Raw genomic sequence first — 27,442 nt, 5'->3', positions numbered from 1 at the left:
CAAGGGTTCGGGGGACGAGAAGCGCCGCGAAACTTGGAAGCCGCGTTTTCCTTCGCGCAGGGGTCAGTTTCAGGCGTCAAGATGCTGCGGGGGCGGGGCCCCGCTGCCCGGCTCCAACAAAGGGCCGGCGGCGCGTGTTCCTCGGAAAAGTCCAGGCTGCCGTGCAAGGCGCGGAGTTAGCCTGGCTTTCCTGGACTCCTCGACTCGGCCCCTGCGCTCCCGTCCCGGGCGGATTGGTGCCTCGGAAAGGGCATCGGGCGCCTTTAAATGCTAATGAGAGTCGTGCCCAACTCCGAGGCCAACTTTCCCCACCCTCTTCCCTCCCCGGCCGGTGCGCCGCCTAGAAAAACTTGTGCGGGGCCATTTTTGGGGCAGTAAGATCGAGCGAGGAGCCCAAGAGCGAGCGCGCAGCCCGAGAGCTCGAGCCGCCTCCGCCGCGAGACCCCACCTCGGCCGCCGCCGCCTGCGCCGCGAGAGCCGCCACCGGCCTCCCAGAGAGCGAGCCCCGGCCGCCGCGACCTCCAGCCGCGCCAACCGCCGACCAACCGCCACCGAGGTGCCCGAGTGAGAGCAGAGGAGGCGGCATGAGCGAGGCGGGCGAGGCCACCACCACCACCTCCACCAGCACCACCCTCCCGCAGGCTCCGGCGGAGGCGGCCGCCGCGGCCCCCCAGGACCCCGCGCCCAAGAGCCCGGTGGGCAGCGGCGCGCCCCAGGCCGCGGCCCCGGCGCCCGCCGCCCTCGTCGCCGGAAACCCCGGTGGGGACGCGGCCCCCGCAGCCACGGGCACCGCGGCCCCCGCCTCTTCAGCCCCCGCCGGCAGTGAAGACGCGGAGAAAAAAGTTCTCGGTGAGTCAGGCCCCGGAGGGTGGGGACCGCTCCGAGTGGGGCGGGCGGCCGGGCACGTGCGGGCAGCGCCCGCCGCGTTTCCCACCGGGGGCGCCGGAGTGACAGCAGGGGGTCCCCAGCGCCCGGGGCCGCAGCCCGCCCGCCCTGTGGGGCTCCCGGGTGCGCGCGCGCCGCCCTGCGCTCCTCCCAGCCCGGTGCGCGCCCCTCCCGGTCCCGGGCCGGCGAGCTGGGGTCTTGAGTTTTGTCACCTTAGGCGCAGGCACTGTGGCACCTTCCCGTAGTGGGGGGGGGCTACCTCGGTCCAAAGAGGAAAGGAGCGGCGGTCTGGGAGCGAGGAGGCAGGGCAGGGATGGCCGTGGATGGAGGGGAGGGACAGACACGTGGGACGGGCACCGTGGAGCCCTCGCTGGGGATCGGGGGTGAGGGGAGGATTTCCCCCGGGGGGGGGCGGGGGAAGTGGGGGCCGGAGGACGGGCAGGGCAAGGTGGAAAGGCTTCTTGCTGAGAAGGCTCAGGTGTCTGTCCCTGACGCCCTTCCCACATGGGCACGGGAAAGACGCCATGCTTCTGTCGGCCACATGCCGGCGAAGGGGTGTTGCAATCCTCTCCGGGAAACTTGGGTCTCGGTCCCACGTCCTCCGCCCTCCCCGTGCCCACTGCTGCGCTCACCAATCGCTCACGCGTATTCTCCTTCCCGGACTGTGGGAACGCGCTCGGTGCAGCAGCTGAAAAAACTTGGTCGATAGCGTGGGTATGACGTTTGTTCAGAACACCCTTATCTTGGGACTTGTAACTTAGCAGAGCAGGTGGGAAGAGGTCTCGTTCAGGTTTGTGCGGGCAGAGCCTTCGAATGGTTTTCTGTGGTCCTTGTTGGCTTCGTCGTCTTGCTTCACCGTTTTCAGCCCTTCTGGAACGCCCTGTGAGGCCTTAAGCGGGTTTATGAAGCAGGTGGGTGGTGAAGAAACCCTCCAAAGGGTGCGTGTCTATGTCAGTCGCTCTTTTAAATAGGAAGGTTAAGAGATGGTGTCGGATGCTTCAGAGACATTTCCAGTGTTTGGGGCGGGGCGGATTTGATCTGTCTGAGCCTTGCCTGCCCAATTTCGTGGGAAGAAAAGCGAATAATGTGAAGAGCGTGTAATACAACAGTTCCATGTTCCCTACCTTGAGAGGCCGGTTTCCTTGTTTTTTTTTTTTTCCGGGGCTTTTTCTCAGTTGCTGGGGAGCGGCATGCTAAAACTAACCTGTGTAGGTTAAGAGAGAAACTTGCCCTCCTCACACTGACAGCCTGGAACCTGCTTGGGATTCTTTCTCTCTCCCTCTCTCTCTGCCCCTCCCCTGCGCGCACGCGCGCGCGCGCTCTCAGAAAAAAAAAAATAATAGTAATTTAAAAAAAACAAACAAAAAAACCCCACAACTTGCTCTTATTTTGCTGGACTAAAGGGGTACTTCAGTCTAGTCAGTATTCTGATTATTGTTTCCAACAAATGTTTCTGGGAGCACTTCTGTGCAGAGTGAGACAGCCTCCCGCTTTCCAAAGCAGAGTTAAGATATACTCTTAACGGTAACTTATTTTGTGGACAGGAACTTTTGCAGGTTTTCCCTTGATCCTTGTACCCTTCTGGATCTTAACTGAACTGCTGGATTTTAAACTAAAGCAGGCATCTTGAAAGATGAAAGGAACAGAGAAATTAATTCTCTTAACCACCAACTGCTATTAAGCCTCTCTCCCGCATCCCAGGTGATGAGTCTGGAGGTCTTGTATCTTTCTGCTGTAACTCCCAACTCTTAAAATGAAGGATGGCCTTCTACATGACATTTCAACACTGGCTGTCCCTGCCCAGAGTGTCCTGCCATCTCCTTCCCTCTGCCAGGCAAACACAAGGGTGCCTAAAATGTGCCAGGCACAGTGCTGACTGAAATGGAATTCTGGTTTTGGAGTCTTCATTTGAGTTCCTACAAACAGTCCTTAGCCTCAGTGGATAGCCATAGGCCGGAGAAAGTGGTTTCCCCGGGTGAAAGAAAACTTTCCTTCTGATAAACATTATGGAAGCCATATGGTCTTCCTCTGTCCCCCCTTCCTCCTTGTGTATGTGACGTGAGGGTATGGTTTTAAAGCAAGAAGTGTGCATGAATGTGTTTGACCCTGTGAAATTGTTGGGAGTGTTGGTGGAATTAGGAAAATTTAAAAACCTGCACTGAGGAGTCAAAATAGCCTTCAGCCTCGTTTGAAGTTAGACTTGAAAAGCAGTTTTCATCTTTTTTTGCTGTTCTGTTAGTGTTGCCTTTCTAATCAAGATTATTCCTTTAAAAGAGTTCCTGTCTTTATAGTGTCCTAGGTCATTAATTTTGGGGCAAATGACAGGAGGCACAAAAACTCTATCACTTGAAATAACTTAAAAGTGTGACATAAAAGCCTATGGTTTATCAAAAATGGGCTCCTCTGTGTACATTTAGATCTAAAACATAATTTTTTTTTCTTTCTTCCTTGACCTTCTAATTTCTAATTAAATGGTTTAAAACCGAACATTCCAAAGGTTCAGTCTCTTCGTTGGAAAGATCTTCCTCACTTGGAATTAGAGCTGGAGATTGCTCAGTCAGTGATGGGCTCTGAATGACTTTGGAGGCATAGATAGAGCTGGGGTTTTTTTTTCTTTCCTTTTTTTTTTTTTTCTTTTTACAAAGAGAGTGAAAATACTTCCTTAAGCATATCAGTATAGCAAAACTCAGAACTGGCTCTGTCCACAACAAAACGAGTCCTAATTACTAGTTTAGTCTTAAATTTGAAAACTGAATCCTCATTGTTTATCCTTGGAAGTTATAAAGTTTGTATGTCATAGAGAAGCAGCCCTAGTAACAGTTAATGCTGTTGCTTTCATTCTCTTCTAAGCGTTTTTTTTTTTTTGTTAGGTACTGTATTGTCAGATTTCCTGTTTCATTGAGTCTTGATAATCGCTTTATGCATTTCCTGAATTTAGACATAGGCATTTCCTAGAGGTTCTGAATTTGACATTCACAAGTGATTCAAAGGAGTCTTCTCAAATCATACTCGACGGCTGACATAAATATGAATGTACACGTACAAGTTCTAGGACCATCCTGTTCATTTAGATACCTTCTCTTCAATTCTGTTGAAGTCTGGCATGGTACAGAAAGGGCCCTACTCAGCGATGGAAAGTAGAGACATTCAAGTTAAAGAGGGAGATTTTGTAGAAACAAAAACAAAACCCAAAACACCCAAAAAAAGGATGAGTTAGTTTGACTCTCCCCAGCTGCAGGGAGCAGGGTAAACAATGAAACAGAAGCCCAAATTCATCACTATGGTTTGGAAAGGCCTGTTACCTCCTGTCTTGGGGTGGTGAGTACAGAACGGGTTGAGACAGCATCAGTTCTATTATTACTCTTGACTCCTCTGATAGGCCCCCATCTGGCGGCTGGACAAGCTACTTTACGTCTTTGTAGATTAGCTAGTAACAGGGAGCTACTATTTCACTTACTAAAGTTTGCCTAATCTCAAAGTGCAAAAGTGATGTGTTAGGGTCATTGGTACTTGACCTTGTTCGTCTGTCTACATTCTCATTTCATTAGACCCTTCTTTGGCACCGGCAAAACTTTTCCATGTGAAAACTTTAATCGTAAAGAACGTTGCTTGTTTTTTCCGTGATGTCTTTCAATTTGAGTTATTGCAGAAATGTATAGACTTTCCGACCACTCCTTATGACCGTACTGAAACGTTTAACGAGGAAGAAAGCTGTAGGCTCCTGGAAAGCATTTTCCTATGGTGTCTTCCCTTGCTCCATTTTCTTTTCCTAATATATTTTAGAATTAAGCCTTTAATGGTTTCCTCGGGTATGTTTAGGCTTTATATAATGCTATCAAGACCTTAGCGATATGAGCTTTATCTCTTTGTAGGTCAGATACTAATTTATCTGCTTAATCTTATTTTAGCCACCAAAGTCCTTGGCACTGTTAAATGGTTCAACGTCAGAAATGGATATGGATTCATAAATCGGTACGTGCTTGTATCTCCGTACATGTTTTAAATGCATGCTTGCTTTGTGGCACCAGCAGTTTATAGATCCTTGACCAGAGTTTTCAAATGGCTTGTGTAAGTTTTTTGTTCATTTTGTTTTCAGTTGATGGCTGGAGTAAGTTTTAAGATTTGTAAGCACTGTGACCATTCTCCTTTCTAAGCTAGTGGTTATTAAATATTAATTAAAATACACTTCCAGAGTATGGATAAATGACATGTTTTTAAACATCCAGTCATTAAAAGAAAATTGAAGGTGAGGGAGATAAAAGAGACATGGGAAGGGCTTTAGGACGATTGAGACCCTATCTGTAATTTCACAGATGGAGAAATGGAGTCTTAGACTGGTTAAGCAACTTTCCCAGGGTCACACAACTAGTGAGTAATTGAGCTAGATCTGTAACCCAGGTCTGGCCCAAGACCTGCGTAGAAAGTATAGTGTTTTCTTTAAACGACGGTAGCTTCTAACCCTATAGGAAGGAGAACGCAGCTGTGGACTGTTGGCAGTCTGGTGATGTTTTTACGTGATACAGTCATTCGCTTTGCCCCCCCCCCCCCCCCCCTTTAAAGATTCCTTAATTTCTTCCTTATCTGATTTGGTGGGGGGTGGGGTGAGTTAGGGGCAGGGTGGTGGGGAGGGTGCTGTTTTAGGTTTCAGTGTAAGGAGAGCCTAGTTCACAGCTGTGCCCTGTCCTTTTACTGTCTTGCTTTGCTTTTTACTGGGAAGGAAATCTCGGGCTCTGATTACATTCCACGTGATTTAGGAGGCGATGAGAGGGAAGGGATGTTTCTGTAGATTCCGTACACTTGGATCTAAGCACTGTGGTAATATGGAGGAGTATGACGGGGATCTTGCAGGTTTGGAAGTTTTTTACCAGGGACCGATTCTGGGCTTCTGAGTTAAGTTGAGGAGAAACAAAGATGTATGTTGCCTTTTTTGAGGTCTTGGGATCTAAACTCATAAAACATCTGTTCTTTTAAGTTTTTCCCCATATCTAGTACTTTCATTTGTGAACTTTTTGTCTTCTAACAGAAATGACACCAAAGAAGATGTGTTTGTACATCAGGTAAGAGGGATAATAAATGCTACATTTGCTGTGTGAAGAGATGGGTGTCTGTGATCTGCTCGTGTCCCTTTTCCAAGATGAAGTCCTGTAAACCATCATTCCACTCTAAACGCTTTGCACGGTTTTATTCTGGCAAGAGAGCACACTTGCACATTTTAAGATCGGCAGATAAACTCTTCTGTCCCATCATTTTAGCCTTTTATTTTTGCAGTCGAGCGAAGTAATACTCAGACCAGTTGCTAATCTTTAAAGCCTTTGACTCCTTAGCAGAACTCTGTTCCCGTGTTACCATCTTATTTTCCTGATTTTGTGGTTCCCCTTCCGTGTTTGGCTGGAACTGATGGTGGCTTTTGCCTGGGTGGGTGTTGGTTTAAAGCTCTTCTCCCCGAGTGGCTCTGACTTGAAGTAAATAGCGCAGCAAAGCAGATGGCTAGGGTGTGTGTGGCCAGGACATGAGAAAACTCCCCAATGCCCAGGGTAATCCTCACTCCTGTAAAAATGAGGCATGGTTAGCACATGTCCGGGTCAAAAGGTCCACATCCCTTTGGATTCGGAGATGTAGGAGATGGGTAAAATATGGGAACCATGGGCTTCTTGGCTACTGACGTCTTTGTCTTTCTTTGCATTCCTGGCCTAGGATGCTCTTTATTTCATTATGCAGCCTGGACGTGTTTTACAATACAGGTTAAAAGAAGAGATGCCTGCCCTCGTTGTTCTTTTTGTATATTTATTTAATTTCCAGCCAATTGTCTCAAGTCTGTGGGGAGCTTAGTGTGTAACAGGAAAATACAGAGTCAGGTACTAAGACCAGTGCCTACCTGCAGGGCTCTGTGAAGCAGCATCTGGTTTTCTTTGGTTTTGTTTCCTTCTGTTTTGGGTTGTGGGCGGATTGGGGTGGGAGTGGTGACTGGGGAGAGTACTATCTAAGAGTAAGCTCTCTATTGTGGTTTCTGCTGTTTACGTTTCTGCTTGACAGGATGTATTTCAGTTGTGCCTAGATAATTTGAGATTTGTTGTTGTTGTTGTTGAGACCCAGTGACCTTTAAAGTTAAAACAGACTGAAAGAAAGTGTTGCTTCTCATACCTAGAGGTTAATAGGTAGACCTTTGGGGTTAAGCAGTCTGTTTGACAGCTACATTATAGGGACCTCACAAGTTTGTGTCCTGGTGGCCAGCATCATTAGCCTGCAAGTCTATGACCTGATTCCAGCCCCCATGAGGTTGCGTGGTGAGTCACCTCCATGTGTTGAGGCCTGCCCCGTTGAACAGGAAAAAGGGAAGGAGCCGGCAGGGAGGGGCTGTTTTTGGAATGGCTGAATGTGCTAACTGCGAGCCGATATCCTGCCCTGAGCCGCCTTTCTTCCTCCGTGGGTGAGGTCTCTGTGGCATTGGCTCCTTTTTTTTCCCTCCTCCCTCCCACTCAGAGTAAGGGAAGGGCTGGATTACACATGCCTAATCGCTTTATAAAATAAGGTTGACCTAGTTCCATAGAAACTCAGAGCCCCTTTAACTATTTAGAGATACCAGCTAAAGAAATGGAAATTCTTTGCAGGAATTATTCTCCCCGCCACTGAGCCACTGACCGAAAAGGGGAGGCCTTTTCATACGCAGATACTGAGGTGCAGGTGTTTCATGCAGCAGAACATCTCCATTAAACTTTTAATGTATTATCACAGAATGTGTAGGGATGAGTGAGATACGAATGGTGTGATGGGGAAAGTATTGGATAAATATCATATGGATACAGTGCAGGGATATGGATTCACCCTGCCTACCCCCCCCCCCCCCCCCGCAGGCTGTATCTTTATGTCTTCAGCAAAATCCCTTACCAGCTTCATTGTTTTCCTTCTCCATAAAATGGAGGAAAGGGGAGAAGAGGCCAGATTATGATTATCAGTAATGTTTCGTTCCTGAGGTAATTTTGTGTGTTCCATTGGGTGTATTTATCCCCCCTGGCATTTTAAAATTCCTTTTCTCTAGTCTTCGTCATCCCTCCTCTCCTTCGCTCCTTTTAAAATTCTTTTTGAGATTCTCTTGTCTGTAGATAGTTTCTCCACCTAAAAAGAAAAATAAATAAATAAAATAAAAAATATATGTGTGTTAAGCAGGACTTCATGAAGGCATCCCCCCTTTCCCCTCACCCATAGAGGTACAGTCTAAATCTTGGGTGCCTAATAGCTTGAGGGAACTAACATTTCCAATTTCACGATCAGGCTGGAACGGAGGTGGGTACTAACTGCATATCCTGTTGAATCCACCTACCAAGATGAATTTCAAAGGATACCACAAATTAAGAAAACGCGGAACATAGTTTTGCCGTGTTTTTGTTCTGTTTTGTTTTGTTTTGTTTTTTATTACTGTTTTGAAGATCCAGGTGAGTGGAAGAGTAATTTCAAAAAGTAATAATGTATGCAGTAAACTTGGCGAGATGAAATCTGTGGCCAATATTGACATACTCTTCATTTAGAATTTTCTGTTCTCTTGACAGACTGCCATCAAGAAGAACAACCCACGGAAGTACCTGCGCAGTGTAGGAGATGGAGAAACTGTAGAGTTTGATGTGGTTGAGGGGGAGAAGGTGAGACTATCGTGGCTGGGTATCAAAGTGTGCTAGCACACGGTTTTCTTGCATAGTGAGTGGTCTCTCAGCCCCTTATGAATTAACCTTATTTTGGATTTTTGACAGAAGTGACTTTTAAGGAGAAAATTTTTGATTACTGAATACCACTATAAATGTTCTTTTTTTTTTTATAAATTTTTTTTTTCAACATTTATTTATTTTTGGGACAGAGAGAGACAGAGCATGAACGGGGGAGGGGCAGAGAGAGAGGGAGACACAGAATCGGAAACAGGCTCCAGGCTCTGAGCCATCAGCCCAGAGCCTGACGCGGGGCTCGAACTCACGGGCCGCGAGATCGTGACCTGGCTGAAGTCGGACGCTTAACCGACTGCGCCACCCAGGCGTCCCAAATGTTCTTTGATTATAAAAGGAGGTTGTAATTTCTCACTTGATAAATGATGAAGAGCCCTATTTAGTTATAGAGGGAGAAGCTAATTTTTCAAAAGTTAAAGGACGTATTTTATTTCGGTACCAAATGTATATTCCAATGTAGATTAAAATTTTATAGTATTTTTTTAATCCCTGCACCCAACATGGGGCTCCAACTCATGACCCTGAAATCAAGAGTCAAATGCTCCACAGACTGAGCCGGCCAGGTGCCCCATAACACTTATAATATTACAAATAGATAAAAAGTTGCTTTGGGGAAAAAGATATCTTTTTTTAAGTTTATTTATATATTTTGAAAGAGCACGAGTGGGGCGGGGTGGGGGGTGGGGGGAGAGACGGAGGGAATATCCCAAGCAGGCTCCACGATGAAAGTGCAGAAAGAGATCATGACCTGAGCCAAAATCAAGAGTCGGATGCTTAACCGATTGAGCCACCCAGGATCCACATTTATTTAATACAGAAACTTAAATGATTTCTTTACTAATGTGATCCCTCAGCTGTGTTGCAAACCTGGAGTTTCAAATCATCCACCAGCAAATGCTGACCTGTGATGATCTCTGTTATCCCATCCAACTCTTAAAATTTTGTATTGTCAGGTTAATTTCACCTTCATATGTTTTCAGAACTTGAGGTTTTACAAATAGATGTTGAATGTGAAATATATTCTTTTGAATCTCTTTTGTCTGATTTTTTTTTTTTTTTATGTTTTTGAAGCATTATTTTATCTGTTTGTCCGTAAGAGAATAAGAACGCTGAGTGTGTTTGAAGGATACTAAGATGGTCTAAAGCGGCACTACATTTGTGGAAACGATGTCTTACTCAATCCAGGACTCTTCTGTTCTGCCGAGATGGGAGAAGTTTCCCTCTCAATAGCTCAGTGCTGGACAGAGCCACTCGAGCCCATGAAGAGCTGTTCTCTTAGTGCCTCTTAGAATAATCTAGGTTTCAGCGTTGTTCTAGGAAGATAACATCTCATTTTTTTCCCATGGAGAAATATTCTTCCTGGTCTAGCATTACTTCTTTCACAATCGCATTACATTTACCGGTGTGTGTTCTTTAAAGAGGCACATACCGTTTTTGAAGTTAGCATAACCAAACAAGAAGGGAGAGTTTAGGTTGTGTGAGCAAAGAAACTACGTTTATAATCAGGACACCAAGCACCTTGCTGATCTTATTAAGACTTGGGTGTGTATTTGAGATCATGGTAGGAATTGTGGGTACGTTCTGCCAGCTTTAACATTCTGACTGTCCCAGGCTGGTTTTTTATGGGAGGCAGGGGTGAAAGGGGTTAGTTGAGTTAGCTTCTTTTGATTTTGAGGCCGTCTGTGTTTGTCTTCTTCCTCAGGGTGCAGAAGCAGCCAATGTGACTGGACCGGATGGCGTTCCCGTGGAAGGGAGCCGTTACGCTGCTGATCGGCGCCGTTACCGACGTGGCTACTATGGCAGACGCCGTGGGCCTCCCCGTAATGTATGTTGTCTCAGTGCCCGAAAAGAGTTCTCACATGTAAAATGAAGTATACATACCTGCAGCAGATAAATGTATCTCCTCCCGGAGGCACAGAACGATTTGGTTTGGGAAGGGAAATTTGTAGTGCCCAGAATTCATCCACAGCCACAGGTCTCTTTGGAAACTTGCCATTCAGAAGTTTATCCGTTTGTACGTATTTGGCTGCAAGTAACAGACAACTATCTTTTAAGAGGGAGGGCTTAATTAAGATAGGCCGTGCCAGGGTCGTCAAAAGGGCTTTCTCTTTATTTGGCTCTTTTATCTGGCCAGAACCTGGTCATGTGGCATTCACTGGCAAAGGGGAACGGGATTTCCATGATTGGCCCAAAGCGGTTCATCTCTTGGCACCAGCACTGTTGACCTCTAAGAAAAGAAGTGTTTGGTTGGCAAGGAGAATGGGGGATAGCTCAGGAATAGGCAAAAAACCCAGCACTGACCGCAGAAGTATTAATTTACCTCGATTAAGTAGCTGGTTTATTCAGCGTAGCATTTTCCCATTATTTTAAAGTAAGGAAGCAGTAAGTGATACTCCAGATGTTTAGTTCTCTAGATTGGTAACAATCCAGGCGAAAGGGTTTACAACCGGGTCTGTCTGGAGCTTACTTAGAAGGCTCAGTTTGAAGCACGCTCAAGGCACCCAAAAAGAATCCCATTCATTTGTGGTCATGAGGAGCCTGTTAAATTTGAGTCATTTTTTGAGGTTTCTAGAATTAGTACTTGGGATTGGCACTTACAGAATAAGACTCGAGATGCTTTGTGAGCCCTAGACTATGACTTTGCATATCATCTGAGGAAACCTTTTGAAAAATGTCACCAGAAAAGAAAGTCTGCAAAATGAGAATGATTTATTATGCTTTGATAGATTTATATCTTTCCACTTTAATGCTTTCCTTCTTCATTCTGTCATCTTCACACCCTGCCTAAGTTGATTTTTTTTAATGTTTGTTTATTTACTTTTGAGAGAGAGAGAGTGTGCGCACACATGCAAATGAGTCGGGGAGGGGCAGAGAGAGAGGGAGACAGAAATCCCAAGCAGGCTCCATCCTGTCAGGGAAGAACCTGACCCCGGGGCTCGATCTCATGAATTGTGAGATCATGATGTGAGCTGAAATCAAGAGTGGGATGTTTAACCGACTGAGCCACCCAGGCGCCCCCCCCCCCCCCCCCCCGCCCTCCAGATTGTTGTTTGTTTTTTTTTTTAATTTTTTTTCAACGTTTATTTATTTTGGGGACAGAGAGAGACAGAGCATGAACGGGGGAGGGGCAGAGAGAGAGGGAGACACAGAATCGGAAACAGGCTCCAGGCTCCGAGCCATCAGCCCAGAGCCTGACGCGGGGCTCGAACTCACGGACCGCGAGATCGTGACCTGGCTGAAGTCGGACGCTTAACCGACTGCGCCACCCAGGCGCCCCCAGATTGATTTTTTATCAGCTACCTGATGACCTCTTATTTTTCTTTCTGTATTTTTCTTTTTTTTAATTTTTTTATTTTACTGCTATTTTATTTTTATTCTTTTTAAGTTTCTATTTTGATTTCCGTTAGTTAACATAGGTGTTACATTAACATGTTTCAGGTGTATCATCTAGTAATCCAGCAGATGCATACATCACCCTGTGCTCATTGTGACAAGTGCCCTCCTTCATCCCCATCACCTATTTCACCCATCTTCCCATCCCCTCATCTAGTTTTGTATTTTTCATACCTGTGTTTTGCTTATCTTACTGATTTTTTTTTAAAGTTTATTTATTTTTGAGAGAGCACACACATGCGTGGGGACGGGGCAGAGGGAGAGAAAATCTTAAGCAGGCTCCACACTCAGTGAAGAGTCCAACGTGAGGAGTCCAAGGTGGGGCTGGATCCCACAACCCTGGGATCATGACCTGAACGGAGTTGGACGCTTAACCGACGAGCCATCCAGGTGCCCCCCTTATCCTGTTTGATTGTTTTTTGTTTTTTTTTTTAACATTTATTTATTTTTGAGACAGAGAGAGAGAGCATGAACAGGGAGGGTCAGAGAAAGAGGGAGACACAGAATCCGAAACAGGCTCCAGGCTCCGAGCTGTCAGCACAGAGCCTGACGCGGGGCTCGAACCCACAGACTGCGAGCTCATGACCTGAGCCGAAGTCGGACGCTTAACCGACTGAGCCACCCAGGCGCCCCTCCTGTTTGATTGTTAATAAAAACCTGTGCCGGAGGTGGCGAGTAGGAATGAGCTACTGTAGCATTTATTATATAGCATGTTAACTTTTCCAAGTTCATCAGATTCACAGAACTCTGGTTGTGATGGCAGTCGACCCTTGAATAACACGTGTTTGAATTGTGTGGGTCCACTGAGAGCAGGTGTTTTTTGGTAAATACAGTACGTGAATATAAATGTATTTTCCTTATGATTTTCTGAATAACATTGTCTTTTCTGGGGCTTAATTTGCTGTAAGAATACAGTGTATCCTACATGTAACATACAAAATAGGTGTTAATTGACTGTATGTTGTCAGTAGGCTTCCAGGAAACAGCAGGCTTTTAGTTGTTAGGTTTTGGGGGAGTTCGAACACATGGGTTTTTGACACCATTGGTGCCCCTAACCTTCTCGTTGTTCAAGGGGCAACTGGATTTTGATTATTACGTGAATTCAGAAGTAAAAGCGGTAGAAAAACGTTAGCAGTTTTTCCTTAAAGACTTTCCTCCTCAGCTGGAAATTGCAAAGTCCTGCGTGTGAAAGATACCTAGAAAGAAAACTTTCAAAATTCTGAAAGTACGTGTAAATGAAGGTTTTTTTTTTTTTTTTTTTTTTTTTTTATTGGGATGTCCTGACATCCTGACAGCTTATTGACTATCTCTCAAGAGCATGTTTGGCAAGGGTGGTGCCATTATTCCTATTTGGAAAGATAATTAATGAAAGATTTGGCTGTATAAAACTCAAAAAGATATAGAATAGGCTAAAAAGAAGAATAATGCAGTCTCAGACTTACTATTTTGGTGTATGATTTCTATGCTAATGTTTCTTTTTTACTTTTTTATGCTAATATGTGTTACGTAGTTGTAGATTGTAGCTGGTACAGGTTTTATGAAGTATACAATGGCTGGATTTTTCTGAAATTACTGGAGGCGATAGCTGAAACTTGCACCTTTTGGGAATTTAGTTGCCCGTGTGGCTGATTCTGGAGTGTTCTAAATCTTAAATACCCTCACCCCCAAAAGAAATGGGTCATTATTTTATTAGTTTTTAATTTATTCATTTTTGAAAACTCTAATTACTTCCCTTGACTGCCTTTTGTATTCGCATATCTATATCCTTTAGTGTAAGATTTGAAATAAATTCTTTGAGAGATGTTTGGCTATTTATGTTTTTATATAAAATATTAGTATGTGATATATAGTAGCTTAAATATAGGAAAAAATGTGGGGTCGGTAGTTTCCTTTGTTAATAAGGCCTATATTTAGAAACTGCCTGTATCTATTACTACTATAAAAGTGCCATTAAAACTTTATTCCAAAGCCTATAAAGAAAATCATGCTGTAAGTCAGTGGTTCTCAAACTGACTGGTTTTTGGACCCATTTGTATATTTAATTATTATCGATGATCCCAGAGGTTTTATGTGTGTTTATATCTGTTAGCAATTAGAGCAGACATTTAAGAGATATTTAATTGATTGTAAATAAGCTCATTACACATAAATATAAATAACATTTTTAATGAAAACTAGGCTTTTATTTTTATTTATTTTTTGATATTTTTAACGTTTATTTCTGAGAGAAAGAGAGCAGGGGAGGGGCAGAGAGAGGGACAGAGGATCTGAAGCAGCACAGCCCAATGCAGGGCTCAAACCCACGGACCGTGAGATCGTGACCTGTGCTCAAGTCAGACACTTAACCGACGGAGCCACCTAGGCGCCCCTGAAAACTAGGTTTTTAAATTGATTGAGAAGAGTAGTGTTGCTTCATATTTTTCCAGATCTCTACTAGGTTTAATAGAAGCCAGCTGGGCTTTCGTATCTCCTTCTGCATTCAGTCAGCTGAGAGGCTCTGTGTCCCTGTGGCTGTTTGGAGCCTCCATATACCCATGAGAGAATAAGAGTGGAAAGGGCAAATAGTATCCTTGCACCATTATGAGAATTGTTTGAACTGGGTACCCGCCCCCCGCCTCTGAAAGGTTTTTGGAGACCCCAGCCACACTTCGAGAACGGCTCTAGGAAGGTGGGACTCTTAGGACAAAACTGTTAACACCACACAATGGTTTTTTTCTTGCTTTGCCCTGACTCTGCCTCATTGGATGGCAGATGTTGGGAGACACACATTAGCTGGAGCTATTAAACTGTTAACAACCTTGTACATGTTTTCTTTGGTTGTTCAACTGATGATTCACCAATTCTTTTTTTGAGAGAGAGAGAGTGAGAGCATGCGTGGGGGAGAGAGAGACCAGAGGGGGAGGGAGGAAGGGAGGGAGAACGTGAGGCAGGCTCCACGCTCAGCACAGAGACTTACGTGGGGCTCAATATCAGGACTCTGGGATCATGACCTGAGCCAAAGTCAGGAGCAGGGCGCTCAACTGAGCCACCCAGACACCCTCCCCAGCCCCACCGTTATTCACCAATTCTAATGAGATGACTCGTCAATTCATTATAGATTGATTGCTTTTGCTTTTCTGCTTCTTGATATTTTATCTGCCCAGATCTACTTTAATCTTAATGTAGTTTATCCCAGGTAATCATACGATAACCTGGGTTAAATGCATTTTGTCCGTATAATTGAGGGGATTATTCCCTTTGGGGGAGATTTCGTTTTTCTTTGGTGATATTCATCCTGAGCAGTGTTCTTTGGTTCTGTCCTTGCTGAAACTTCTTCTGAATCTCTGTTTCTTTGCTTGCTAGTACGCTGGGGAGGAGGAGGAGGAAGGGAGCGGCAGCAGTGAAGGATTTGACCCCCCTGCCACTGACGGGCAGTTCTCTGGGGCCCGGAGTCAGCTGCGCCGCCCCCAGTATCGCCCTCAGTACCGGAGGCGGTTCCCGCCTTACCACGTGGGACAGACCTTTGACCGTCGCTCACGGGTCTTTCCCCATCCCAACAGAATGCAGGTAAAATTGCACCTGGGACTTTTCTTCAGCCGTCCTCACCCCTCCGTCCTTCCTCTTCCTCCTCCTCCTCCTCCAACACCAGCCGCCGGAAATCAGACCTTGCTTGTGGCTTCCTGATGCTCCAAAAGCTGTGAGGCAAGGCCTTTAGTCTGCTCTTTCGGAGCAGCCATTCTAGTGACATTTTCAAAAGCATAACCACAGGAGCCATGCCCGTAATTGGGCACCCTGGGGAACACGGGACAGTTTAAAGTAGAGAGACAGGTGGTTATGCGTTTTAAGACTTTGAACTCTGAAGTCAGCAGACTTGGATTTGAATCTTGTCTCTGCCAACTTGAGCCTGTGAGCTTTTGCAAAAACGGAGTTAATTCTCATCCATTGAACGGGCATAATAACGTGCCTCTTCCATGGGGTCATGGTGATTAAATCAAAGGCGAAGATATTTAGCTCGGTGTCTTAGGATAGAGGAAATCTATAGAGGTTTTAATTTGCATGAGATGGTGTTAGTAAGAAAAGCTATGTAGATGGGGATTGTTGATGAGTTGTTATTCTCCTTTTTTGCTGAAAAATACTGACGGAGCTATTGTGAACCTGACCTATAATCGATAAACATTGTAACAACTCTGCAGTTCCCCAAGAAACTTGGGAAACTTGGCATAGGACATGATTTTTTGTTACCACTAGCTATAACTTTTTCCTCTTAGTGTCCTTGGTTTTTGGTTTCTGTTTTTCCACGAAGTGTTTTGACTGAACATTATGTTCAGGCTGTTCTTTGCTACCCATCTCTTGTCCCATCATGCATGACTATGTTCTTTCTACATTGCTTCTTGTTATTTCTCTTCTACTCTTTAACAGCTGTCCCTGACGAATGTGCTAAAAATAACGAGTAGACTTGCATATATGGAGAGACTGGGTACATGGGGCATAGTAGGTTTCTTTAGGGCAGCACTCCGGGCTTCTAGGAAATGAGAACAGGAAGAGTCAGGGAGATTGTAATACACATTTATTTTTAGGGCATTAGTAGTGCTTTCCTGAAATAATCTTTCTTAGTATTTTGCACATCCGCACGTATCTTTTTTTGAGAACACGATTCTTTTCTATGTGGTTTAAAATGAAGTATATTTTACCTTAGGAATTGAAGGTTCAGAGCAAAGGGATTCTTCAGTGCGATGTAGAAGATCGTTTGCAGAAGCTGGTTGAAAACTAGTTTTGAAAAACATGTGCTTATTCTGATAATCACATGGAGTTGTTTTAACTTGAGCTGACTATCTTACCCATTCCATATATGAAATAAAAGCTGTCCTTAGATTCCTTCAGTATTTTTAGAATCTTTCTAATACATCCCATGCTTGGATGTTCAGACACTAAAGAAGTCTGCTTAAGGCAATCAAGAGCATCAAATGAAAATCCCTAAAACTCTCTTCCATAATAGCTAGGCTAATGGTTTAAAAGTATAGTGAGATCTCTAGGATGTTAAATGTTGAGGTCAAATAGAAAAGTCTTTGGAAACATTTTTTACTGTATAAAAACCGAAACTGACACAACAGGGGGAAGAAAATGATAATACACAGACCAATAGAATTTCCCTTCTGTACAAAGGACATGATATAGCATGATACATCAGTGACCACACGACTTCTGGTTTTTCAAAGATAACACCTATCTAGCTTAATTTGAATTTAATTTCCGCTTGGAAATTAAGTCGAATCGGTTACTGAACTAATAGCAACATTTTGCCGTCTCTGAGAAAAGAACTGTATGATAGAGAAAAGGGAGCATGAGTTATTTGGCACGGACGAAGTGGCAGACGTTCTCGTTCAGTCTTCCCTGTAGCTTTATGAAATTGGCAGTGCTTTCCATATTTTTGTTGGCGTTGTCACAAATGAAGAGATTTGCCTATTCTGAAAAATGGGCGACTTGTACCTAAGGTCCTGCGGCAGAAAGTTGTAGGACTGGATTCAAACTCAGCCTCTGCTAATGCTCTTCCCGTTCCACAGTTCTAGTAAACTCTAGCCCTTCACACATGCTAATTGCTTTTCCTGTCTGCTTTTTGTGGATCAAGGTTCCTGAGGAAGCAGCAGCTTGGCCTGTTCGGAGAACTAAAGGGAGGCTCCTGTGGTGACAGTGTGGGCGAGGCCGAGGGGGGTAGGACATGAGATTAGGGCGATGTCTTAGAGCAGATAGAGCATGTCTGGTAGACTGATAAGGACTGCTGACCTACTCCAAATGTGATGAGAAGCCAGTGAAGGGATCTCAACAGGGAAGACACATATTTAGGAGCCCATCGGACTATTTATGGAAGCTAGACCACAGGAGGCAGCAGTGGACGTGGGAGAGACCGGCTGCTATAATCCCTTGTGCGGAGATGGTCCTGCCGTGGATGAGAGTACTAGCAGTGGGGCTGTGCTCAGTGGTCACCTTCTGGCAATATTTTAAACCTAGACGTGACGGCATCTGATGATGGAGTGAATGTGTGGTGTGAGGCGTAAAAGATACCCCTGTGGTTTTTGATTTAAGCAAATAAGGGAAAACAATAAAGATTGGGTTTAGGGGAAAGGTGAAAACCATCTGGAGATCTTCCCTCCCCCTCTGCCCCCCCTCCCCCCCCCCGCGGCCCCCGCCCCCCCCCCCCCCCCCCCCGCCATGTTAAATTTTACCTCCAAGTGGAGATGTGAAGTAAGTAGGCAGAAAAATAAAACGCAGCCAAGAGGGAATATGCGGCTCGGGTTAGGAAGGTGTAATTTTAGATAAGGTGGCTACAAAGTCTTTGGGCTCATGTTTGAGAAGAGACCTGCGTGAAGCGAGGGAGCGAGTCTTTTAGGTCCTGGGAGAAGCCACGAATGGCCGAGGGAAGGGCAGGGACAGAGGCCGAAGGGAGCCTGAGGAGGGGAGACGGGACCAGGTGCGAGTTTGAAAGGTCTGGCGCAGGATGGGATGAACTCCAAAGTGGGTGTAGGTGGAACACTGATCCTAGGACTGAGTCCTGGGCACACCACCTTCCTCCAAGATGAGGAAGATGAAGAGTCTGGGATGATGAGAAGGAGCAGATAGGGAGACCATATTTCCAGAAGGAGATGCCGTGTCAAATACTGAGGAGGAGAGGAGGGAGTTAGACTGCGAGTGGATTCCTGTTGTTGGTAACTTGGGAGTTAGTGGTCCGGTAAGGGCAAAAGTCTGATTAGCATGAGTTCAAGAGAGGGAGAAGAGGTCTCCTATTCTCCTTTGAGGAGGTTTCTGTGGTGGTTAGTTAGTGGTGGTGGTTTTCCTTTCGTCTGTCTGTAAAGGAACTCAAATGGGGCAGTAGCTGGGAGGAGGCTATGGGGTCAGAGCAGGGTTTTTGTTTTTGTTTGATTTTGAGATGCAGTGAGTTCTCTCCTGGCCTCCCAAACCCTCTCTTCACCAACAACTTTGTGAAAGCCGTTATAGGTGGACAGATCAAGTATGCTCTACATGCACACACATATACCCACGTTTATATATGTGGAACTCATGCTGTGTGTGTACATATATGTATCTGTATATGTGTGTTCCTTATTTCTGTCTCCAGAAATGGCCTGAAATCAGTGACTCCTTAATAACATTGAGCATACCTGTCCTCCAGTGTTTTGTTTCTAAATACCATTCTCCAATAAAAAGAAGCTCTCTTGGAGAAGTGGCTGATTTCAGAGCTGGGCCAGAGAAAGTACAATATGAGCCCGGAACATCTTGTTGTGCCAAAACGCAAGAAAGTACTCAAAGAATGTTGGAGACATGTCAGAGGGACAGGAGCCAGTTTGAAAGGGTTCCCATTGGCCAGTAATGATAGTAACAGATTATAACTCATTGAATAAAATAGAAAACCATGAGTCTATGCAGATATAAATACATAAATGGATATATTGAGAACTTGATGAGGAATGAAACATTTACACACTCTGAACGTACTGCTCCAAATCCTCACTGATTACAAAGAGGAGAAGAGTAAACGTACAGCAGAGTAGGCTTGCCAGAGACTACCTTAACTACTTCTGAACTTGAACGTTGTCAGTAACGGCACAAATTGAAACCATCTGCCGCCCAACGGGATGCGACGCGAAGGGTGCGGTGTGACTTTTATGGCTTCCCTGCCAGATACACAGGAGCTAAATCATGAGGAAACACCAAACAACCCCCAAACTGAAGGATAGCGTATAAAATAACTGGCCTCTAATTTTTAACAGCGTCAAGGTCACGAAAGCCAAGGAAATGTCGAAGAACTGTTTCAGGCAAAGAGCTAAATTCAAGGCATGGTTCTGAATGGGTCTTGGCCATCAGGGACATTACTGGGACAACTGGTGATACTTGAACCGGGCCTGAGGATTAGATCTTGTACTTCCAACTGTTTTGTAAGTTTGTGATTATATTGTAAGAACTGCAAAAGATGGGTGCCCTTTCAGCATGTTTATGCACCTGGATGGAAATGATGGAGTAGAGAAGGGGGGAAAAGAATACAGTGAAGGGGAGGAGGGATAGAGAGTTTACGTGTTCTAGGAGGTGAGAGAGGGGTTGGCTTTGGATATGAGCATAGACCGCTTACCCAGGGTTAGGAGAGAGAAGAAAATGACAGCAAACACGTAGGTGGGTAGATTTGAGAGTGAAAGAATGTGGAAATCCTTTGCCGATGGCTTTTCTTTTCCTGGTGTAACATGGAGAAGTAAAGGGTGTTAGTGTTGAGAAAAAAAGGTTAAGATGTGGCTGTGTTACAAAGAATTTTGGAGATGTCTGGTGGGTTTTCTTGTTTGTTTTTAGTTGTCTTTTCCTTTGGAAGTTCCACAGTAAATTTTGTACCCCCAGTTTGAAAGAGGTTTATCATCAAGGAAGTATGATTTTATTTTTTAAAAGATTATAATTGAATGCAAAGAGATGGAAGGAAGCAGTCAGAAGCGAAGGTGTTAAGAGGTGTGGGAAAACGTTTAAATGTAGAAACCATTAATGGTTGAAGGGATACCCTGTTCATAGAATTAGTGGATCTGAGTTTGAAAGGGGGAAGAGATTCTCATTGCTCAAATGTAGCATATCATTCTCTTTCTTTCTTTCTTTTTTTTATTTAAAAAAAAATTTTTTTTTTTAACGTTTATTTATTTTTGAGACAGAGAGAGACAGAGCATGAACGGGGGAGGGGCAGAGAGAGAGGGAGACACAGAATCCCAAGCAGGCTCCAGGCTCTGAGCTGTCATCGCAGAGCGAGACGCAGGGCTCGAACCCACGAACCATGAGATCATGACCGAGGTCGGACGCCCGGCCGACTGAGCCACCCAGGCGCCCCCCCCCCCCCCCCCTTTTCTTAATGTTGTATTTATTTTTGAGACAGAGAGACAGAGCATGAGCAGGGGAGGGGCAGAGAGAGAGAGAGCGAGACACAGAATCCGAAGCAGCTCCAGGCTCTGAGACGTCAGCACGGAGCCTGATGCGGGGCTCGAACCCACAAACCGCGAGATCATGACCTGAGCCGAAGTCAGACGCTTAACTGACTGAGCCACCCAGGGGCCCCTCATTCTCTTTTCTTTTATAATAATGGGTCCTTTTTTCTTTTTTTTCATGGTAAGAGATGAATGAAACATTTCAAAGTGTTTAAATTAGTATTATCAAATAAGACTAAGAGCTCTGTGACACACAAAAGACTGTTGTAGTAGAAGTAAGTTTTTCTTTCCTATCATTCACAAAGATCTAAATCATTGAACAGTTCACTGTTAAAGTTCAGGGTTCTCAGCTTTATTATGAAGCATTTTACTTTTTACTTAAAAAAAAAAAAATCTGATGGGGCACCTGGGTGGTTCAGTCGTCTAAGTGTCCGACTTCGGCTCAGGTCATGGTCTCGTGGTTCGTGGGTTCGAGCCCTCTGACAGCTCAGAGCCTGGAGCCTGCTTCGGATTCTGTGCCTCCCTCATCCTCTGCCCCTCCCCCACTCGCTCTCTGTCTCTCTCAAAAATAAGGAAACATTAAAAAGAATTAAAAAAAAAAAATCTAAATGCAACTGTGTGCTCTGTGTCTCTTCTGTCTGGTAGTATGACATTGACTTTCGGCTCTGACTGCCTTCTTGTAGGCTGGTGAAATTGGAGAGATGAAGGAGGGAGTCCCAGAGGGAACACAACTTCAGGGACCGGTTCATCGAAACCCAACTTACCGCCCAAGGTACCGGAGGTATGTGACATTGCTCCCTAACAGCCAGTTGAAGGACTTGAGAGAGACAGCATAATGGATGAGACTGTTGGGGGCCTGTTGTATGGATCTATTATTGGAAGATCCATTGGAAGAAGTGGCTGCTTTGACTGGAGGTCTAAGGATTAGAGGGACTCTGCAGTGTGTTTTCCAACAGCCATGGGACATGTCCCCCCTATTTAACAAAATATTTTGGTATCCTTGTGCAAAACCATTGGTTTTTTTGGGTTAGCTGTGATACGGTATAGATGAATATTAATTTTTTTGTTCTATTGAATGAAACAAACAGAAAATTAACTGATGGGTTGTTGTTCAGTGGCCATGCCAGAGAAAGGAGGAAGTGAGTGCCAGCCAGCGTGTGGGGTACTGAATAGTCCCATCACCAAGGCAGTCTGGGGGTTAAGTCAGGCTACAGATCAAATTGTGTGTACGTTCCCACTTCGAAGTTAGTAGCTGTGTCTCCTTTGGGAGGTTCCTGGACTCTTAAGACTTACTTACCAGGTCTATAAAAATGGACATTAAGGAATATTTTACAGTTTTTAAAAGTACTAGCGAATCTAAGCTAACGGTACCTAGTATATATATAGTAAGCCCTCAGTAAATATTAGATACTGTTACTACACCACCAATGGTATTCATATTAGTGAAGGAGTAGGTTTTTGTGCTTCATGCCTTGTGAAAACTGAATTGAGCTCGACTCCCTCAGAACCTTTTAAAGCTCTTTATATCATAAGCCTTCCTATTCCTTTTCCTGGTCCTTGGTGTAAGTGAAGAAAGTAGACCTTCACTCCTGATCGATATTTATACCACCTGGAGGTTTGGCAACATGGGTTTATTGAAAGGAGAATATATTATTTTGGGAAAGGATTTATGCCAGTCTGTGTCCTTTTCCTCACAGGATTCATTCCAGTTGTAGACATAATGACTCTTAACGATTAAATACTAAGAACTTCCAAAATACGAGGTTTCACAGAAGTGCCTTAACAAAAACAGAAAGGAGACAGTGGTTCCATCCCGGTCAATCCCTGGCTGTGTGATCTTGGGAAAGTTACATTTGACTTTTTTCGACCTGTAAAAAGCAGCATTTCTCTACGGTCCATCCAAATACTTAACCTCTCAACACCTCTTGATTTTTCTCACTAGAAATCCAATGTACAGAATTAGAATTGAAATTAAATGTTTAACCCAAAAACATACCAGCACCGACTCTGGCACGAAGTAATGTGAGAGTTCCTTCCGTGTTTAATCCCTCCAGGCTCCGCTAAACTCAGTTCATGGAGGGCAGGTACCGGGAGCCACTCTTCTTTTATAATTTTACAATCTGTGCCTGTCAGGTGCCTGGCAGGACCATGGTATGTGTCCAGAGTGTGTTTATTCACTACAAATAGGTATTCAGATGAAGAGGGAAAATGGTGGAAAAATAGGCTTTTTTTCCACAAAATCTCTGCTCCATTTGCTGCAGTAGCCTGTGTATAATTCTTTTTCTTTTGTTTGTTTAATGTTTATTTTTGAAAGAAAAAGTGTGAGCGGGGGAGGGGCAGAGAGAGAGGGAGACACAGAATCCGAAGCAGGCTCCAGGCTCTGAGCCGGCAGCACAGAACCTGATATGGGGCTCGAACCCACGAACCGTGAGATCATGACCTGAGCCAAAATAGGGAGGCTTAACCGACTGAGCCACCCAGGCGCCCCAAGCCTGTGTATTCTAGCAATAAATACCGATCACTTGACTTCTTAACCTTCAAAAGTAAAGATGATTCTTGCGGCCCCCTGTCCTGTTGCACTGTTCTCTTTTCTTTTGCATTCTCTGCTCTAGAGGCCCTCCTCGCCCCCGACCTGCCCCAGCTGTTGGAGAGGCTGAAGATAAAGAGAACCAACAAGCGGCCAATGGTTCAAACCAGCCATCTGTTCGCCGTGGATACCGGCGCCCATACAACTACAGGCGTCGCCCCCGTCCTCCTAATGCTCCTTCACAAGATGGCAAAGAGGTAAATCCAACCAGCTGGAAGGGGATGTTGCCACATCATCCTTAATCACATCAAACTTTATTTAGTATTCCATCCTAAGTGTGGTTTGATAACCTGCCAACTGGCAATCACAGAACATTTTATGTTATCATTATATTACATATGTATTTATATTTACAAATCATATAAATGTCTACTATTTATATATTAAGGTAATATGCATGTAGCATTTATAGGTATTCTATTATATAATCTGTATATGAAGGATAATATAATATTTTTAATATTTTAGTTAAGATCTATGCATCTATATATTATGGAGAAAGAATGCCCTGTACATAACATAAACAAACATTTGAGTTCAACTAGTTATCATTCTCTGAAAGGATTATGCATACTAATGGAGATTCAGAATTAAAATGTTGAAGGCTCTCCGAACGTAGGACAGCATTTACAGAGAGGAAGCTCTCTCTAAGCAAGTATTAAAAGCAATTGTGTATCAGAGACTTTGTTGCGGAGAGTGGTGGTGTTTAGTTGCCATTTATTGGCCGCTCTTCTCTGATACTAAATTTTGACTCCCACTTAAGAATAGTTACTTTTAGGGGCGCCTGGGTGGCGCAGTCGGTTAAGCGTCCGACTTCAGCCAGGTCGCGATCTCGCAGTCTGTGAGTTCGAGCCCCGCGTCGGGCTCTGGGCGGACGGCTCAGAGCCTGGAGCCTGTTTCCGATTCTGTGCCTCCCTCTCTCTCTGCCCCTCCCCCGTTCGTGGTCTGTCTCTCTCTGTCCCAAAAATAAATAAACGTTGAAAAAAAAAAATTAAAAAAAAAAAAAAAAAAGAATAGTTACTTTTAGAATTTTTTTTTTTTTCAACGTTTATTTATTTTTTGGGACAGAGAGAGACAGAGCATGAACGGGGGAGGGGCAGAGAGAGAGGGAGACACAGAATAGGGAACAGGTTCCAGGCTCCGAGCCGTCAGCCCAGAGCCCGACGCGGGGCTCGAACTCCCGGACCGCGAGATCGTGACCTGGCTGAAGTCGGAGGCTTAACTGACTGCGCCACCCAGGCGCCCCAAGAATAGTTACTTTTGCAGAGTGATTTATCTTCGTAAGCAGGAAGATCCCAACTTTTGAGACCTTTTAGTCTTGAACTTTCCATTGTCATCCGGGTCGATTAATTTCCGGACTGTGGTTTTGTTTCGTGTCTTACTTAGACCAAGGCAGGCGAAGCGCCATCTGAGAACCCCGCTCCAGCCACCGAGCAGAGCAGTGCCGAGTAACACCAGGCTCCCCAGGCACCTTCACCATCAGCAGGTAAGAGCTCGGGCAGCCCGGGCCTTGAGTTGATTTTTTTTTTTTTTTTTAATGTTTATTCATTTTTGAGAGAGAGAATCAGCATGAGCGAGAGAAGGGGAGAGAAAGAGGCAGACACAGAATCCAAAGCAGGCTCCAGGCTCTGAGCTGTCTGCACAGAGCCTGGCACGGGCCTCGAACTCACGAGCCATGAGATCATGACCTGAGCTTAATGACGCGAGTCGGACGCTTAACCCACTGAGTCACCCAGGCGCCCCTGATATTTTAAGTATTGTTGATTTCAGTCTGAGCCAGTTCTGTGGTTCATCTGGATCAGCCGTCATCTCCTTTAGGACTCCGGAGAAAGAGCAGTTTTAGTGGTTAAATATGGGATTTGACCTTACTTTGCTAGGTTTTGGGGGGCATAAGCATTTGACAGTTATTGATGGTCATTTTTTTTCTCTATAGACATAATTTTTAATATTACTACCTCTTAACTTTTGAAAGTTTTACTTTTGTGACACCTAGTGGCGAGTTTGAACAGGAGACTGATCTACAGAATAAACTATTTTTTTCCTTCCCTTCTCCCTTTGATAACTAACATAATTGATTTTGAGGCCGTGCAGTATAATGAGTGAGAGCCAAGAGGTTTATGTACTCAGTGTGGGAGCCACTACTCATTTGCTGGGTGATACTGAGCAGTTTGTTTATTCTCTGCCCCAGCAATGTCTGCTGCTGGTAAAACAGGGATACCAACTAGACTTACTCACCAAGTGTTGTTGCAAAGATTTAGTGAGATCACATGTGTAAGGTGCTTAATCAGGGCGTGGTGAAGCATAACCTCCCCGTAAAGGTTAGCTTGTCTTTATTGATGTTTCCTGTGTTTCTGTTTTCTTGGTAAAGATCTTGGAAACTTTCAGTATAGAGGTAGAAATAGAACTAGACTGACCCAATTGTAGAGCCACTCCTAAAGGAATTTATAAGCCATAGTTGTTTTCTTTCTGGGTTTTTCACCTACTAACTCCTGGGGCTTAAATTTTTGAATATTTTTTGGTGGTTGTCCTTTGCATTAAATAAAAAATACGCTTTTAGTTAAAAGAGGCTGTAAAACTCACAGCCTTCCATCAGGTAGACATTTGCTGTGCTGGGAATATTCAGTTTTATCTCTAGGTTGTGTGGACAGTATCATAGAAATAAGCTCCCTATTTAAATTTGCTTGCATTAACTGACTTAGAATTACGTATCAGTCATTTGGCTATAACCTTCTACTTAGTAATGTTATTTCTGGGTATTGCTTCTAAGGTAATAATCCAAAGTACAGGGCAACAAATATCTGTACTATTTATAACTTGTCTAACGTTGGGAAGTGGCTCAGTGTTGGGTTTGTTCACGTTAGGAGATATTGTGCAACCACCAAAATAATTATGAAGAATTATGGATGCCATAGTATCATTTATTTGAAAAGGCGTCCTGATGGTAATTTTCTTTTATATAATTTTAAAAGAAATGTTGGAGAGAGAGAGAGTGCACATGAGCAGGGGAGGGGTGGAGAGAGAGGGTGAGAGAGAGAGAATCCCAAGCAGGCTCTGCGCTGTTAGCCTGATTCGGGGCTCAGTCTCATGAACTGTGACATCATGACCTGAGCCGGAGTCAAGAGTCAGATGCCTAACCGATTGAGCCCCTCAGACACCCGCTTTCATATAATTCTATAAAATTTTTACTGTGTACTGAATGTTCAGGTTTACACAAATGTTGTATTAAATGTGTAGGGTTACAGATCTGTAGATGCGAGAATGGATTATGTGTAGACCTTCTGAAATACTGTCTCCTGAATTACACGAAAAGCATACTTTTTGCCTTTTTATTCTTAAACTCTTGGTCATTTTGTCACTCTGAGTTTGGTTTCATATTTTCTCCAGGTGACCTAAGGAAATTAATGACCATTAGAAAAAGAAAGCACAGAGCAGACCGTGACCTTACCAACACCAAAGAGACATGCAAGCAATAACGTGGAAGAGTCATGACCAAGATGTGGACATTAGAACGTTTACTATTCTTTATGAAACAGACAACTATGAAAGGAAAATGTCAGCCAAGTTTCCTAGCCAGCTGAGATCCGGGAATGCCTGCACACAAGACGAGAGAGCAACCTCCCCAGTTTCAGCAACCACTAGGTTTATATTTTTTTTCCTGGTTTTTACTGTTTTGGTAATATAAATTGAAAGAAGAAATATTAATACCACATGGGGAGAACCCCAACCAAAGAAATCTGAAATATATAGTAAATGCTTTTTTTCCCCCTTTTCTGTTCATTTTGGATGCTGGTGCTAAACTTCCAAGTGTCGTGATTTAAAAAGAAATTTTATGCCCTTATTTATTTCTAGGATGAGGGGAGGATAACATTTTTGCTTTCTTACGTGACTTGCTAAAAATGTGCAGTATGGAGTTCCTCAAAAATAAAATTTTTACCCTTGAAAGGAAA

The 27,442-nt window shown here is 44.4% G+C and overlaps 1 protein-coding gene across 2 annotated transcripts; it reads left to right on the top strand.

Moving 5' to 3' along the window:
• Window positions 1-341: 341 nt before the first annotated feature.
• On the top strand, window positions 342-27,442 carry YBX3 (Y-box binding protein 3). 2 transcript variants are annotated; one of them, XM_047866846.1, is made up of 10 exons: window positions 342-849; window positions 4,794-4,857; window positions 5,909-5,942; window positions 8,430-8,519; window positions 10,297-10,419; window positions 15,330-15,533; window positions 21,592-21,689; window positions 23,521-23,692; window positions 24,882-24,981; window positions 26,880-27,442. In XM_047866846.1, exons 1-9 carry the CDS (start codon window positions 585-587, stop codon window positions 24,945-24,947), a joined length of 1,116 nt encoding a protein of 371 aa, XP_047722802.1. In that variant the 5' UTR covers window positions 342-584; the 3' UTR covers window positions 24,948-24,981; window positions 26,880-27,442. The 2 variants fall into 2 exon arrangements, with proteins under 2 accessions (XP_047722802.1, XP_047722803.1); XM_047866847.1 differs by lacking the exon at window positions 15,330-15,533 and having other exon boundaries at window positions 348-849.

This window comes from Prionailurus viverrinus, chromosome B4, assembly GCF_022837055.1.
Source record: "Prionailurus viverrinus isolate Anna chromosome B4, UM_Priviv_1.0, whole genome shotgun sequence".
Lineage (NCBI taxonomy): Eukaryota > Metazoa > Chordata > Mammalia > Carnivora > Felidae > Prionailurus > Prionailurus viverrinus.
The sequence above is the reverse complement of the archived record's forward strand: the minus strand, read 5'-3'. Positions and strand labels throughout refer to the sequence as shown.

Coding starts and splice junctions, on each gene's coding strand:
- YBX3 (XM_047866846.1), top strand. CDS start 585: ATGAGCGAGGCGGGCGAGGCCACCACCACCACCTCCACCAGCACCACC. Junction 4,858..5,908: donor GGATATGGATTCATAAATCG/GTACGTGCTTGT, acceptor GTCTTCTAACAG/AAATGACACCAAAGAAGATG. Junction 5,943..8,429: donor AAGATGTGTTTGTACATCAG/GTAAGAGGGATA, acceptor TTCTCTTGACAG/ACTGCCATCAAGAAGAACAA.